The 18,683-nt window shown below is 29.6% G+C and overlaps 1 protein-coding gene across 1 annotated transcript in view; it reads left to right on the top strand.

The window, feature by feature from the left end:
* Nucleotides 1–18,683, top strand: part of LOC106692458 (uncharacterized) — a 236,577-nt gene that overhangs the window by 36,364 nt on the left and 181,530 nt on the right. Inside the window, exon 2 of the mRNA XM_014438415.2 lies at nucleotides 2,209–2,243. Within this exon, the coding sequence (XP_014293901.1) occupies nucleotides 2,209–2,243 (35 nt within the window). The remainder of the gene's footprint in view (nucleotides 1–2,208; nucleotides 2,244–18,683) is intronic.

Here is an 18,683-nt window from a genome sequence, read left to right as displayed (position 1 = left end):
TTAAATTATTTTTAAATTTTTTTTTATTTTTCTATTTTTTATTTATTTATTTATTTTATTATTATTTTTTTTTTACTTTTATCATCCCATAGGCGTTGATGACCAGAGGGTTTTAAGCCTTTAAGCAACAATCAACAACAACAACATATTTTGATGTTAAACAATTGTTTAATTGTTTTCCCGTAAATTGGTGGAAAATAAACCGAATCTTGTGTAGTAGTATGCAGTTTCGTCTTTCATGTGTTGCCTGCTGATTAGGTGTACCTTGTGTAATAGGTAGTGTAAATAGTTTTTAGTTATTGAAGATTTTATAAAAATTAAAACAGTACTAATGTAGGATATGTTCATGGGGTGTTTTGGGGGCATTTCTGGAGGGCAGTTTGTATTCGAGCGAGATAGAATGTCAAACGTAAGTGGCACGTAATTGCAGCAGCACTTTAAGGGTTGACTTTTATTTTTGTTACGGTCCCACGGAATGAAAACTTGATCTCCCACCATGGTCAGAATAGGGTTGTAATCTGTAGATAACTCATCCCTATGTCAGAAATGACCAGGAAGGGGTTGATTAAAACAAAAAAGGTGGAGTGTTCTGGTATGTGTGTTATGGCTTAAAATATGAAATTTATATCGTGAAGGTGTTTTCCTTTTTCAGTGCCACTAGTATAAGTCTTGCACGAAGACATAATGTTTGTCAAATCAGTATAGAGAAGAACCCCTTCAGATCAGTATTACAATTTTAGTTATTTTTATGTGATATAAGTTTTAAAAATACTTTGTTTAGTAAAATTTAAGTGTACGTGTCCCATTAATATATAGAAAATTGATATTTCCAATTATTTGGGCAAATTTTGGCATTTTATAGCATCTCAGAGCTTTTAGCGTTATAGCGATGTGAGGAGGTCCCAAAATGTCTTCAATTCCAATCAAAATGACTAGATCAACTAATGAAAAGCAAAATAAAATAGATAACATCTTACAAAACAATATGTTAAAAGTCCCATCCAACCTCAAACCAACGGAAACAACAGCTATTGATTTTCAAGATTTTCCAAACGAGAAAAATATTATTTTCTTACATACCTGGTACAAAATAGAAAGAGTCCGTACTTCAAATTGCAACCTTAATTGACCCAAAATTTATCCTTTATATTTCAATAATTTCCAACTTTCAATTTTGTATTCATTTCAGCAAACAAATCAGTAGTCGTTGATAATAAAGAAATGTTTATAAAACGATAAGGTTAACCCTGCCAAACAAATCATAATTTTAAATTCTTGCTCTTCGATACCTAGCGATACCAAAGAAAAAGTACTCAAATTCTCGTTTTAGACGTCAAGTTTATTTACCCGCCAGACGACCTCAGTAAACTCCCACCTTCTATACTAATAAAGTAGGACATTGCCACTTTCTGAATGACTCTATATGGATTGGTGTATTTATAAAATAAATGTTTGTGAGTCCATTTTATGTTATTTCAGTCCATTCCCAGCCCAAATGATGGAAGCCCGAATTGGGGTCGTATGCTTGAGCTGTAGTTGGCGCTGAAAAAGAAAAGGGGATGAATTAATATATTTTAATTTGGCTAGATATAAAAAAAACCGAATAAATTATCATATGATTTACCTTTCACGTATTTTTTTGTATCTATATTTGTTTTTACTCTAAAAATTATCAAGATACTTTTTCAATCGCATGTTAAAAAATAATTATTCTGGTTTAGACTTTGGAAATGTTATAGTCACTTTGATAGAGTAAATCGTGAACTTCTAGTAATTTAGTATTTATAAAAATATTTAATATTTATTCTTATTTTTTTTTTTTTTTATTTTATTTATTTTAGTATGTATGAGATCATTCATCACTATTACCTATTGCCCACAACTGTGTGGCAGATTGTAATATCTATCAATAAATAAATCTATCAGTTATGACAAAAAAAAAAGTTGTTGTATACTCAGTGAAACTTGACAAAACCATCCTGGGACCAAGATTAAATAGTGTCTCCCTCGAGCAAAACCAATTTGTGGGCCATAGCCAGGGGATCAGGGTTCGATTTTCACCGGCAAACGATGCCTATATGTCTGTTTCCATGGCATGCAATTTGTAGAACACTACTTTTAAAATTGTAAAAATTAATATATTTTAGGACTAATTTTTAGTAGAAGACATTCATTAAAATAGATGACTAATAAAATTTTCGTTTTTAGGTTCATGTGAAGAAGAAACCATGGAAGGAAGCACTGTAAGTAATGAATAGCCTTGTTAGGATATTCTTTTATATTTTACAAGCGTTTATAATCTTTAGGATCTTAGAGTTTTAGAAGGGGTTAAATCTAACTTATAGTTGCTGTGAACCATGTTTAGTCTTAGAGCTTAGAAAAAAATACTTTATTTTTCCCTATTTTTGATTACTTTAATAAAAATAAACATATATATATAGTTATCTACCTACAAAAGTTGGAAGGAACGAAAAAATGGTGGCTGTTTCAAAACTTTACAAAAATTAAGGACATTCGGAGCTCCATGTCTTCAATACTTTCTGCAACACTAAAAGACTTCATAAAGCATCATTTAAAGTAGACTTAATTCACTAAAATATGAGCCCTAATAGAGCAGTTGACGTTCAATACTTTCCGAGTTACAGTTTTTCATCATTTTTTAAACAAAAAATCAATATTTTGTGATTTTATTTTGCAAATAAAATGATGTGCAGATGTCCATTAGTTCTCACTCGAGAAGTATTGGCAGGAGTAAAATGGTTGGAAGAGTCACTAATTTTGACTCTTGACTGTACATTTTTCATTAACATAGTCAAAAATTGGGGTAAAATAATGTTTTTCTTCTTTGGGGCTCTTGAATAGGTAGATATATATCTGAGCATAATATATTTTTTCTCAACTCTCCTTTAATTCATAAACGACTCGTCTGATTGGACTCAAAGCTAGAGAAAAAAAATGGCTTCGTATAAAATAGGATTAATATCCATCTTAATCAATTTCATACTCTGCTTACTCTTGCGATTTTCATTTCTTTTTTCATATATAGTATTTTCAAACAACCAATACTTTTGTTTTATAATATTTATTTTATTTTATTGAAGAGTACTAATAAGATCTGCCACAAAAAAAATTCATTAAGTATTTTTTTTTTCATTTATTCATTGAAACAATATATTCAGAAATTTGATAAAAAAAAAAATAAAAAAAGGAAAATAAAGTGTAAATGATAACAATAATACTCACATAATTAAAAGAAATAAATAAAAGAAAATACTATCCTGATTTCTATAAATAAAATATGTGTCCGTATCAAAAATATTATACAATAAAACTGATCAATAAATCAAATAATAATATAGGTTTCAATAGGTCAAACAATGAAGTCAAATTTTTAGGTCATTGGTTAACAAACACGCAGATTAAAAAGCACGTCAGACAAGATGTATAAATTAACATGTACACTTTCTATTTAAATAATAATATCAGGAGTCTGCTTAAAAACCATAAACAATTTTTTGTTGGAAACCGTCTTTGATCGAACCTACCTTAGTTGGCAACTTAATGAATTAAGATTAAAAAAACACATTAGTTTAATTATATAATCAGATGGCACTAGCCACGTGGGAGACCTAAAAACAGATGCCGTAGGGCCTGCTTTAAACAATTTAAGTGTAAATAAGGTGAAGTGTTATAAAAATCATAACCAAAGAATACATTTTTGTTTTCAGCCTGTATGCATTGGACAGGTAAAGTCCTTAGCAAAGTTATCTTTCTGTATATAACGATATCATTTGTCAAATTAAAGTAAGCCCTCAATCGCTTAAGATAGACAATGATAAACTTCTCTCATGTTTCAAGGAGGCTGAGTCCCTTTCTTTGACAATTCCACTCATTTATTTATCTATAAAGCTTTTTTATACAGTACTCAGGTGACAAGCCTTAGTTTGAAATATAATTACAATTTCATTGTCGTCAATTCTTCAAATCATATAATATAGAAGAAAGAAATGAAAAATTATTAGAACGTAATAAAAACTAAAAAAAGAAATATAAAAAACGAAAAAGTATGATTAAATAAAATCATTTTAAATTAATTTCCACGTAGACAGAAATGTAGTAACATAGAAATATTACATTAAACATTTTAGTTCCCAAAAATAATAATAAACTTAATAATGACAAATGACGAGTATACATAATACAGTTCGATATCTACAATAGCAGCGTTAACCCCACTCATGCCCCAAGTTTGTGAAGAGATCATTCAACGGCTGGATTATCTTAATATCTCCATAAACCCAGTAAAAACGGACTACGTAGTGTTTGCATACAGAGCAAAACTTTCTAGAACGCATCAAGTGGCAATCTCTATAATGTCCCCATCCAATGCCATAATGTATTTAGGTATAAAACTGGATCTATTCCGTCCAGCTCTCCAATACGGTGCCTCCTTGTTTAACCACCTTGCGGATGGTACGCAGCACAATCAACGAAATTTCCAAAAGTCTATACTGTGGAAGATCGTACAGACAACAGTATGGAAGAAGGAGAAACCGCCAACTCTCACAAATTACGGGCTGTCCCAACGGTCTTGGACTTCATCAGAAGGACATTAAATTTCGGGACACGTTGAATCATCTACTTATAGTGCTAGAGCCCAAGAGGAGAAAAAAGGCAGTTATCTCACCCCAATTTTTGATTACTTTAATGATAGCTATGTATAATTACTAGTCAAAATTGATGAGTCTGCCAAGTATAGGTAGGGGAATAAAAAATGGCGGCTGTTTCAAAGCGATAAAAAAAAAAATTTCATTCGGAGCTCTATATCTTAAAAACTATCAACAACACTAGAAAATCGAAGAGAACATTATTTAAAGAAGAGTAAATTTTCTAAAATATGAGCTTTAATAGAGCTATTTAGATCTAATAGTTCTCGAGATATATCTTTTTAAAAAGCAAACTCTCTTAAAAATCTACTGAAAGATTTTGTAGTTAGCTAATTTATTTTGAGAAATCTATATCTCAGTATCTATGTGATGTACAGATGTCTGCAAGTGTTGACCAATTCAATTTTTTTTTTTTTAAATTCTCCAACATGTAACCCCTTAAAATTATGGAAATTAATCTTATATATAATGTTTTATTTATCATTTATTTCTATTTTTTCTTTCATGTTGTTTGGATAATTACCTAATTTATTTTTATTATATAATTATAATTTTAGATTATTGTCACCATACTTTATATATGGCATTTTAATTTTTTTCAGTCAATCTTGTATATAATTATTTTAAAAATATTGATACATTTTATCATTATTATGATAATAAGATAATGTAATAAGTTTATCTCAATGTTTATGTACTGAATATATTTATTAATAATCTATACTTGACAGAAAAGTACTAAATCTTATTACGTCTAAATTTATACAGCCAAACTAGAATCCAGACCGAAAATATGCAATAGGGACGTAGTTATAGTTTCCCATGGTTCTGGTATGAAGTTGTTTAATTATGTTCGTTCATTAATTGCTTTTAGTACACTTCTGAAATCCAAGAGGGGGGAAGAGCAAGTTGTCCTATAGTTTACCAAACTATTTTAGTCAGTACGAAAAGGTCTTACGTTTATCACGTAAGTCCGATACGAAATAAAGTTAATGTTGAAAGATTATACATGAATATCTTTTCTTAGTCTTGAAAAAGGAAAAAAAAATAATATGGCTATTATTTCTAAGAAAAAGGAAATGTTATTATATGAATTGGGTCTTTTCTGGTTCTATTATACTTTCCATTTTTCTTGGAATGATTTCCTGGTAAAGCAATTGAAATAAGTGTTTTTTCAAAGGCAATGAGTCTCATTGGTGAAACTGCCATTTGGGGTAATACGCCGTATACGAAGATGTGATTTGATGATATAAAAGGTATCACTGGTTCACGGCCACAGATTCATTTACCTTAACGAACCTTATTCACTCCGCTTGCCATCATCCGACCAAGAACCTGAAGAAATTATTTCTGACTAGTATCGGAGACAGCCTCTACATAAAATCAAGTCAAGATGATAATAATATGCTTCATTTCGAATGAATTTTGTTTCGTAATAAATTCATTTAGGACAGTGACACGAGAAAGACAGGTCACAGAAAATAATTTTACAAGAAGGGATAAAAATTACTCAAAAAACGCATAATATTTATTTTTAAAAAATTAAAAAATTTTGGAACTAAGTACTGTAGGCTATAATTTTAAATTATAATTATACTTACAATTTCTATGTAAAATCAAAGTTAAATATTATAATGGTTTAACAATATAGGTTGATATGTTTAATTGATTTGTAGATATCCTCTTTGAAAAGTTTAAATTGCCGAAACGTCACAGGAAAATAAAATAAATGTGATTGATATACGAAGAAATTATTGTATGTTTCTTTCCTTAGTTGATTATTTTATATAATAAAAAGGCTTGATGAATCATACAAATTTAAAAAAATAAAATATTATAATTCTAATTCATTTAACCATAATAGGTTATAAGCTATTTAACTAAAGTTGAAAAAAAAATTAAATATACATAATGTTTTAAGCGGATTAACAATTCCATTTACCACTATGAAATGTCCAATATTTTTATAAAACATAAATTATAAATTAAATTAAATTATATCTAATTCCAATACGCTCTCGGCTAAAGCAACGATGTTAAAACCCCATATTAAAAAATATTTGCCCTGAACGCTTAAGATATGTAAATATTACAGTAGGGAATTCGCTCTTACTCCCTTTTAATATAGTGAGAAAAGAAAAAAAAAAAAACAGTAACAGGCTATATTATGAAACATGTGTGTCGGCGAAATAAGAATATATGGAAAAGATAAAATCAAATATTAAAATATGGAAGATATATTGTGGAAGTACAGCACTTTCTCCTGCCTCGCATGCCATTTTATCCCATTTAGCATTCTTTCAAAATATATACTCTGACTTGAGTGAATATATTATATGAATAAAATATCAAATAATGTATACGTCGGAAAAAAATACTCTATAAGAGTGGTTTATACATATTATATATTTCTTTAACACAATACATTATTCATAGTCAGAACAAGAAATCATTAATAGTGCCATTAGAAAAAACAATAATAAATCTTATCCTATTAAATAATTCCACATTTATAATAAAATATGTTAAGATAGAATAAGTTGTTAAGTAAGTAAAACGGAGTAGGGTATAAAGTACAAAAGTGTTAATTAAAAACATTTAAAAAATCATGAATGTTTCAACTGATATAAATAGAGCATTTGTGAAACCTGAAATTGTTGTCAAGGATATCAAAAAAATTATAATAAAATAAATACATAAGAATAAGTTAGTTCGAAAGTAGGAGGGGAAGGTATGCGGTCACGGAGGGAAACACAAATCCTAAGCTTCGGCCTAAATTGTGGGCTACATCAGAGCTATTTAAAAAAAAAAAAAGGTAAAAACATTTATGAAGAAGATAAAGAAAATCCGAAAACACAATAAATATTATAAGAAGATAACAATTAGTATAAAAATATAAAATTATGAAAATCATTATTATAAATCGACTTTCAATATGTAAATAAAGTGAATAAATATTATGAGAAATGTAAGAGAAATAACGATTTGTGAGATATAATGAAATAAAAGAAAATATAATTATGAAAATAACAAAATAAAGATATAAAACATAATTCATAAGAATAAGTATTATAGCACAAGTAAAAAATGTGGTGGTAATTATAAGTGAATAACATTAGTTCCCAAAAATGAACAAGTGTAGAATTAGGCGAGGAGAGAAGGGAAAGAGAAACAATTTTTAGCTGAAAGAGAAAAATTATAAATTATACGGACGGTCTGTGGAACCAATAATAATGTATTAATAATAGTCAAAATTGATGAGTCAGTAAAGTATATATAGGCGGAATGAAAAATGGCGGCTGTTTCAAAATGTTAAAAAAAATTAATTTTTATTAGGAACTCTATATCATCAAAATAACCAATAAAACTAGAAAACCTAAGAGAACATCATTTAAAGTAAACTAAATTTTCTGCAATATGAGTTCTAATAGAGCTATTTACGTTCAATAGTATTAGAGATATAGCTTTGTGAAAAGTAACATTTCATAAATTAATGTACTAAAAGATCAGTTGCAAGTGAATTTATTTTGAAATATCTATATCTCAGAAATCATTCGACGTACAAATGTCAAGTAATACTTATATTAAAGCTATTTTAATATAATATTAAGAAGTTCCTGGCGTTTATCTTTGTAGGAATAGTAGTTTTCATGATATTTGCTAAAATAAATTGATTTTTTATTTGTTCGGACAATAAGTTTGATTTATAAGAAAATATATCTCAAGAACCATTCGACGTACAGATGTTTGCCAGCACTCAAATTAAAGCTAGTTAAATTTACAATAAAATAGTTCACAACGTTTATCTTTGTAGGAAACGTAGTTTTATGATATTTGACAAAATAAGTTCACAAAATGTTAATTTCTAATTGTTTGGATAAAATGTTTGAACTTTGAAAAATATACATCTTTGAAACTATAAGGCTAAGATATCTATTAACACTTAAAATGAAGGTAATTTAACTATCTATAAATTAGGTTATTACACGTATCTTTGTAGGGTGTAGTAGTTTTTATGATATTCGCATATGAATATAAATGTTGCACATGAAAATTTGTTTTAACAACTATAAATCCATTCTTTTAGCAAATATCATGAATATTGCTTCTCCAACGAAGATAAACGTCATAAATTACTTTATAGTCCATTAAACTTGCTTTAATTTGAGTGCTAATAGACACCTGTAGGTCCAATGGTTTTTGAGAAATAGATTTCTAAAAATAAATTAACTCACTATTGATCTTTCAGTGCATTTATTTATGAAATGTGGCTTTTTAAAAAGCTATATCTCGAATACTCTTCAACGTCTATTTTGGGAAATTTAGACTACTTTTAATGATGTTCTCCTAGGTTTTATAGTGTTGTTGGTAGTTTTAAGATATAGAGCTCCGAATAATAATATAATAATTTTTAACGCTTTGAAAGAGCTGCTATTTTTTATTCCTCCTACCTATATTTGGCATACTCATCAATTTCGACTAGTAATCTTACATAGTTTCCATTAAAGTAATTAAAAAATGGAGTAAATTAACTACCTTTTTTATCCCTTGGTCTCTTGTTCTACCATATCTATGTTGATAAGAAAAGTTAATCCACTAATTAAATACATCTCAAACCACCAAGAAAGGCAAAAGTAACTACCATCCTTCCTTTAAATTTAAAATTTAAATCTGTACCGCAAAAACCCATTAAGGGTCAGGGGTTCATTACTTTATAAAGAAGACCAACGGTTGTGCAAGGAGGTGATTTGGTGAGAATCACGCTAGACTGCCAGATTTTTACCCAATCAAGGGTACCCAATTTAAGAGGCTGGTTGGACCCTAGGAGGGCTCCTAGAGCCCACAAGAGTTGACTCACGGCTATAGTGTAACAGACACAATTTTCTGCCCAGCCGGATTCGAACTAGGGTCCTTAGAGTTAGTATCCACGCGCCCATTCTTCCTTATGTTCTCAAAATATTTATTATTTATTGCGAAGTTGCTGATTATTTGTTTGTATTTTAGCTTAGCTTAAAATAGTTCGAAATGTACAAATCAGCCCTAATGTCGAATAGAACTTTCAATTTATGCGGATTGTTCCTTGTTTGTATCAGGAATTTCTGTAAAACAGCATTCAAGCTATAGAAACGGTTTATTCAATTGTATCGCCACGCCTTGGTAATCCGGGATCGCAACTGTGGCTATGAATTGATTCCAATGCCTTGCACAAGACCAACACAAATCGGTAATTTATGGGTGCATTCGGCCGCTAGTCCTCGAGGCTCAGCAATCCATACTTCCAATAGTTATGTTTGTTCGATTGTGATTAATTAATGTTTCACGAAGCATTTGTATAATTATCGAAACCGATAATCATCTACAAAACGAGCTGTATTTTTTCTCTGTGTATTTAAGTGACGTTTATATATTTTTCTTTCATGTTTAAAGAAAAAAAACAAAACTCCCTAACCACTCAAACCCATTAGTTTCTAATGTTTCTTCCTCTTTTATTCCGGACAATCCCCCGAGCCGTCTGAAAAGAAGATTCGAGACCATCGAACTTATATTGTAAAAATGTTTTTAGAGTGCTACCAATGGGTAGTTTCTCTACATGCTTGTATCATACCATTATGATTTTCTCAAATTTACTTGATGTATTTTTTGTACAGTTGTAAATATCCATAAATAAATTTTTAAAAAAATGTTTAAAAATAAAGTAATCTTATTTCTCTTTAGAGCATAAGTGTAAATGAATAATATTATACACTTTTGTTATAAACTACATCATATTTGACGATTAATTTTTCAGAAATATTTGAAAAGGAAATTTAAAAAAAAATAATAATATTATGATAATTACCCTACTGGGTCATTAGTACAACAGTTTCAGTCCCATCTATTTTGAGATTGCTAAATGCGAATTTCATGTTCCATTTTTAAAATCCCCAATAGAAATTTATATGATTGACACTTGCTCGGAGGATTCAGGGCTCGCTGAATTGGAATTATAGATTGAAGTTCCAGGTGAAGCATGAATAATTGAGTGAAATACAGTGTTACCCATTCCCTTTACAAGAGGTGGCAGCGACCAATTATATAATTTATTTTTTCTAAGACTGTACGCCTTTATGTAATTATTACGGGATTTAGAATTTGAAGGGGTCTCACAAAAAACATATCGTTAATGAAAAATGTTTTCTTTTCTTTTCAGCATCCTTTCGTCGATTAGCTACAGCAACATTTATACAAGTTATTAAGTGGATATTTGGTGGCTCGAAAATTTATTATTGTATTTTTTTCTTAAATTATTTACATTTATATATTCCATTTTGCTAAAATAAATAAATATATATTGCACGACCGCTGATTGACCTTTTGTGGTATATGAAACAAAGGTCGTCCGAATGTGGTAAAAAAAACACAAATAATAATAAAATTATTTATTATACCAAAAGTTTCGCTTCAATTTGGGCTACTTCAGGGTTAAAAAAAATACTAACAATTAAAATAATGTAACAAAGTAATAGACTAGATAACAAAAATAAAAGTGAACTAAGGTATAACTAAAAATGATTTAAATTATGTAAAAGTGTATTTACAACTTTGTGTAATTTTACGTTAATTTTTAAGTAAAAGAAATTTACTTAAATATTAACTATAACTTTACTAATATTAAATTAGATAATATTTGTTCATTTCATATAAATTGTCACACATTTTAGTCATTTTTAGCTATTTCTTAGATTATTTTTATTCTTTCTATCTATTCTATTATAATATTTTAGTTGCTTGGGTCTTTTTTTAGCCCAAAGGAAGCCCTGCAAAGTGGGACGAAACTTTAGCTCGTAATAAATAGTTTTAGTACTATTTGAGTTCTTTTGATCGTACCTGTACCATCTTCCTTTTATCATTTATATATATATTATAAAAATCTATTGGCCAGCTTAAATAAAATATCAAAATAGAAGTGTGTGCATGGGCGTAGGCAGGATTTCACCAGGGGGGAGCAGACCTCAGTCCATTACACACACACCCACATATATATCCATTAGAAAACATTGGGTAAAAGAAGATATATAATTTCACATTCCAAGAAATACTCCCACCATGTTATTGCTTCATTATAAAATTCATTGAGTAATTTGTATTAGTTATAATCACAATAACTCATTGAAAATCGAGCATAAACTTAACTATTGTACATAAATACATACAATACAAAAATATAAGAGGTGATGAAGAAGTTTGCTATGAGAGCCTAAGCCTTCTGAGGTTGATGGCAAAAATTTCTAACCACTTCTTCTACGATGGTTACCTTCTTTAATTTATTTTCAGCACCCATTCTGAGATCATTAAAATGGCAAACTGTAAGTTATAACATGAAAAAGGTTCTTTTTCATTCATTGGACAATTTTAGCTCCTTTTCCTTCCATTAAAAAATTCCAAAAATCTTCTGATATCCTGGAAATACTTCCTTATTAAAAAAAATCTAGTAAACAATGCTCGATTTTTTCCCTTTACAAAAGTTTGCACAAGAATCTCTCTCGCTTCGATTCCACATCGCCGCGTCCGCGGACAAACGATGAGTCTCTCTTAGATATATCATGTCTCTTATGTGGAAGTACAATAACCATTTATTTATTTATTGCTATGTACATACAAACACATTATGTAAATTTAATGTAAGATGGAGTGATGAAGGCATGTAGAGAACCTACCCATTGGTAGTAATCTAATGACATTTTATATTAGGAGGTCTCGTGGCCATCTTCTTTCCATGCGCCTCGGAGGATTGTCAGGAATGGGAGAGGATGCAAGGTTAGAAACTAGGAACTAGAAACTAACTAACTTCTGGATTTTTTTTTCATTTGGACAACCCTGATGAAGCCCTGCAAAGTGGAGCGAAACGTTGGAAAATAAAATAGTTGACCGCAACCCTGACCATCTTCATATATGACAAATAATTTTGCTCATCAAATCTTACCTTTTTTTTTTTTAACGAAGAATCGACGTATATCCATCTCGTCCCTTAAAAGGTGTGGTTGTGATCTGCGAAGATGTCAATTTTACAATGTTACCTTACTAATTATAGATTTTTTTTCCAGAAATATCATCAATAAGTTCAGTATTTTCTTTTTTTTTTTTGGCTTTGGATCCCAAACGCCCCGTCAAACAACCTGCTCCCCTTGCTTAACACCCATGAATGTTTGAATTATGTACTCAATGAAGCTGTATTTCTTTAGCTTTACGTTGTGACAGTTTTCTTTTATAGGGTGACTGAAGTTGGAGCAACGTTCTGTCCAAACGGTGACGGTAAACCCGACCTTAACCTGTGTATAATTATTTGGAAAAATAACCATAGCAATTTCATTAGGCAGTAACTCAACTAATAATCAAAATGCAACAGTTCGATTTAAATTAGGATAGATAAAATTTATAAGGTGCTACTGTCGAGACAGTAAGGTTATAGTGATAAATTGATAGTAGAGTTCTACGACATGCTCTCACCTATCATGCCAGACCATGTCGCTGTACAGTAGTGCTACGATAATAATTGTCATGATGGCAAATGTATACAGTTTGATGCGTGGCAATGTATACGACCATTGCAGCAATGGCTGTAAACTATTATCAGATAAATAAATAAGCATTTCATTCATATACGTTTCAATTAAATTGGTATCGTACAACGCTCGGAAACCATAATGACAATATTTGCTGATGAGCTATTCGAATATCCAACAAAGATGTTACTAAGGTTTCTCAAGCTGTCCAGAAGCACAGATATTGCTTGCTGTGCTAGAAGGAGGTATATAAATATGAACGAGTAAAGGAGTCTATTCATCAAAGTCATACATAAAAATGTCTGTTATCCTCAGATGTTGATCATCAGATAATAATGAAGTATATTATTTAGGTATAATAATATTAAACTAAACACATCGCCAAATCACATAAAACATAAAAAAAGGCAACATAACCGACTGCACGGAATGTTTTCTAAGAAACTTGACAATAGACCAACATTATCACTGTTTAACAAACAATGCTTTCATAAAATACAAATATCAAAATAAATCCTCGAATAAATACTTCGTAAAATCCTCAATGCTCCTTATTTTGTTACTAACAAAACCATCCATAAAGACCTAAATGTTTCTTATGTAAACGACCTAGCCCGAACCCGATATCATTCCGTTCATTATAAATTCCCTAAGCACCCAAACCCACTAGTTTCTAACCTTGATTCCTCTTCCATTCCTGGCAATCCTCCGAGGCGCCTGAAAAGAAGATGGCCTCGTGACCTTATACTGTAAAATGTTTTTAGAGTTCTACTACTGGGTAGTTTCTCTACATTCTATATGATATCATTATGATCTTACTTCAAATTTGCTTGATGTATTTTTTATACAGTTGTAAATGTCAATAAATAAATGAATAAAAAATTTATGTTTCTAATGCATTAAGCACTTTACATAGATTTTTTTCGCAGTGAATACTACATACCAATTGCATAATTTCCACGAGATATTTACTTTATATTTTAATCCAATAACTCAGGGACTGTCTACGCTCCGCCCAGATAACTATTGTTGCGCTGGCCAAGAGACTTAGCATAATATTCATTTTTTTAATTTACTTAATTTAGCTATTTATTATTATTTGTTCTTGTGTATTCATATATTACTTATTTTATATTTATTGTTAAAAATGATACATATTTTTATTATCTTCCATAATTGCTTAGCAAAGTCTAATTATATAGATAGAAAATTCTAATATGACCCAAATTATGCACTCTGCTTATAAATAAATAAACTTAGTTTGTGTTATACCACCAAAGTTCCAAGAAATCTAAAGAATAGAGACAATTCTGTTCAATTAATTATTCAGTCATCGCCGAGAAGAATTTCATTAGCGTCATTAATTCCATTATAAAACTTTTGATGGGGAGGAAAATAAGTTTAGAAAACAATCAGTTTCATCATCGAGTTGTCTCTTTGGCATCAAATAATGTTAATTAGATAATAGTTTTCTTGCTTCATTGTATATCTATTTTTATAATTAAAAGTCGAGTTTCGTTTTGTAAATTTTCCTTGTTAACGCTCGGTAGTCTTTGTTTGTTGAAAGTAACGCTGTATTTGTAAATCCGTTGGTGGACGAATTGACCATTATACCAGTCAAATATTTAACCTGCTAGAAACTTCAATTCGAACGCTTATTATTGCATTACAAAAGCGCTATTTCCAATTTTTTTTGTACATAAAATAATAAAATAGTAATTATACTTAATATCTGAAATCATATTCAAATCTTACAAGAGAATTGAACAATGCTAATTCACTAACCTAATGATCCTCTAGTCCATGGGCGTAGTTTTTAAGTAAATAAAATTATTGTACGACCGGGAAAAATAAAAGTTCATTGAAGTACCGTTTTATAATTGTTTCTCATATTTATGGTTTTCATCTATGAGTGTAGTGTTACTGCAAAAATGTATTGGGGGGAGGGAGGTCTAGAAATTTTTTATTTTCTTGAAATTTTAATATATTCTCAATTTACCGGTGATTCTGGTAAGCGCACCCGGAAATAACCCCTTTTTCTTAAAAAAATTGGAATAATTTAAATACCATTTATATGCAATTTTCAGCGTAAAAAACACTCTGAATAATGAGTAACCGCAAAATCTTTACACAATCGGTAGGTTCTCAACTTTTGGTAGTTTTCAATTCTTTGAGGAAAAATGAGCGATTTAATAAAATAAATTAAACAAAGATATTATTCACAAACTGATATAAACCTGATTTGAGTACCCTTATTTTAATATCATAACCTCATCTCAAACCTGATACAGACCTATAAAAAATAATTTTTGTGAAAAATATTTGGAAACAGGATGAGAAATTTTCTATATTAGATCACATGCTGTTGATAAAAACATTTTTCAACATTAAAATTTACTACTGAGGTGTAGATAGTTGACCGTAGATTAATGATTGGAGAAGTTTGTCGGGGGGTGCGGTCAGCAAAGATCTTTGCAGACCGCACCCCCCGACAAAATTCTCCAAAAAATTTACTACGCCCTTATTACGTTCTCGTGACAAAAATATATTTAAGACTAACATTTTTCAATTAAACACTGGGAAAATAAAAAATTCTAAATTAACAGCTCATGTTTGGTTCCATTATGGTTATGACCATAAATAGAATTGAATTTCTATATCATGGACACTTACAAGAAACATTTTGTCCGATAAACAGAAGTATCAGTTAATGAGGAGTAAATATTTAAAAAAAAAATAGAATTATGTCCATATCTATACTTAATCCTTGAATTTTTGAGAAAATGAAGGAACATTTCAGAATAAAACAGAAAATATTCATGGAATTCTTTAGTCATTAGAGCTACATATATAATTTCCTAAATTGAATAATTTTTCTAAATATTTATTTATATTAGAAAAAATGCAAATTATAATTTCTAAATAACGCGTATTTCTAAGAACTTGACATATGAAATAAATTGTAAATAAATACTTACATAGATACATAAAATACTTAATGCGTATTTATTTAATATCAGTTGTCATTAGCGTTGAAATCGGTGCATTGCTAATAGTGATACATCTGGCAATTATAATTTTTTTATTATTTTAAATTGGAGATATTACAAAGATACCTTTAGACTGGGGAACTTTATCTATTAAACAATAATATCTACGTTATATGTTAAATACCAAATAAGAAATTTTTGTTTGCCAGATGTGCAACTAATAAAGCTTAAGAGCGAGATATATTTTTCGAAATTCAGTATAACGTAAGTTCTTCCTTCGAAAACCAAAGACCCAAAAGTTAGTATATGATATGATTTTTGTCAGTGATATAGAAGTAAAAAAGTGCTAATGGGAAATAATATTAATATTCTTGTCAAATATATTATACTTGTACTCTTCCATCCGTGGCCTTTGTAAGATTTTCCTTTGGAAAAGTTTCACCATGTTATATTACAAACTTAAAAAAAAAAAAGAAAGAACTGGGGGAATTTTTCGGAATCATTATTCTTTCCCCGTTCCACCACATCTCTTTGGGCAGGGTCATTGCCCTCAAACTCTATGAACCGTTTTATGTTAGCAGCTAACTTTCATATCCATAGGAATGCAATAATGTCACCATTTTCCTCGGTGTCTACGCTGAAAACCTCGTCAAAGGATGAAAAAATCCTTTCTATTAAGGAGCCTCATTAATTCATACTCGACTCTCTAAAGATAAGGAGTTATGTTTCAAAAGAAATCTTACCAAATTACGTCCCAAACTCTCAGACACCTTTTCGAGAAAACAAATTTAATTACTAAAATATATTTCTATATTTTATTATATTATTTTAAAACATGGACCAAAAAGTGTAAATTTTTTTGTTATAAACTGCCTACATTCTAGTTGTGACGAGCTGCATAGATGTAAACATGTTTGTAGTACCTCGTGTATCGTGCTATAGCAACGTCACTTAATCTGCTAATTGTAACCTCTTGAGGGATAGTATCTAGTGACCTCACCACAGAAACCGAACCCTTCTCTAGCTTCGCATCTTGGCAGCGACAAACTTGTTTACTTCAAAGCCCAAGTGTTGAAGATCACTCACTCATTTTCTAGTGTAGTTTTGAGTTGTTCTGTGTGAGGCTGTTTTTTTTTCTATTATTAGAACATATTAGATCTCTAGTTTCTAAATTTATAATTAACAGTAAACAAAGAACATTAAATACTTGTTTCCTTTTATTTTCGATGTATGGAATATATACTTTCACTTGTATTGAAATTGTAAAAATATTGGAATCCGATTTTTTTAGCGGAAATATACGTTTTTAAGAGTGTCCAGATAACCTAGTTGTGCTGAATGGAGTGTTTGTAAATAAAGATCTCTGGTTATAAGCAATGAAATAAATATAAAAGAATTCAATAATTAACATTTCCATCGTCGCTATGAAAATAGTCTTACTTTGTGGCTATTTTTATAATAACCGTCTTTATATGGTAAACAAATTGCTGTTTTTTACATAACTCATAAATGGGAATATACTATAGAGATGTTTTGCTATCCTGAGTTATAAAGAAACGATTAAGGAAAAAATTTAATTTGAGGGGCAATAAGAGAAAGTTGTGTGAGGTATTTATTTTTTAATTTGACATTTTTGGTTGTTTTTAGAAATTTATAAGAAATATTATCAAGTTTTATGTTTATTAGAGAGTAATAAAACTATAAAATATGTGCGATTTCATAAATGCCTGTTTTGCACATGAATCAAATAGTGGTGGTATAAATTGGGTATAGAAATTAAATGTGAGTCGGTAACTTAGGTAAAGCATAATTATCAGTTACAATAAATAAAGACTAAGAAATATTAGCATCAGAATTAAAAAATTATCATCTTTTTTCGTATTGATGATTAATATGAATAAAATCCAAGATAATTTTTGAAGTTACATATATAGAGAAGCAGTAGACATAACGCAAGACACAAACTCATCAGTTTGTGAGCCAGAATTTGTGTAATATATAACATAATACGCTTTAATAATATTTCATAATTTAAAAGTTTGGGTAATTGAGATGGAGCTACACCATACTGCGAAGAATTTTTTTTTTTTTTTCGAATTTTAGTCATTTACTTCATTACTGTAATTTTCTGCGGATCGTATTAAAATTAATATTTATTACATTTTTGATTTACTAAATATAATTCGAGGCAAATAAATGCTATTACCTTATTTACTGTTAGAACACAATAATTGAAGAAGAATAACAGTTCCTAAAATAAACAAGGACTGGAAATAATTTAAACATTGGTTCACGAACTCTCAGAAAGTTATATAACAGCAAAGAACTTATTCCCCATGCGGGAAATGCTATTACCGTATTGCGTCAAACTGGGAGATTTAAGAACTATAAAATAGGAATAGACTAAAATATAATATAACTTTTATAATTCCTTATGACTTACTTTTATGCCTTATTTGAGTTCAACCAGGATGACGGTTTTC

The sequence above is a fragment of the Halyomorpha halys genome, unplaced genomic scaffold (assembly GCF_000696795.3).
Source record: "Halyomorpha halys isolate HHAL.00 unplaced genomic scaffold, Hhal_1.1 Scaffold58.1, whole genome shotgun sequence".
Classification (NCBI taxonomy): domain Eukaryota; kingdom Metazoa; phylum Arthropoda; class Insecta; order Hemiptera; family Pentatomidae; genus Halyomorpha; species Halyomorpha halys.
This window is presented reverse-complemented; position numbering and strand designations above follow the sequence as displayed.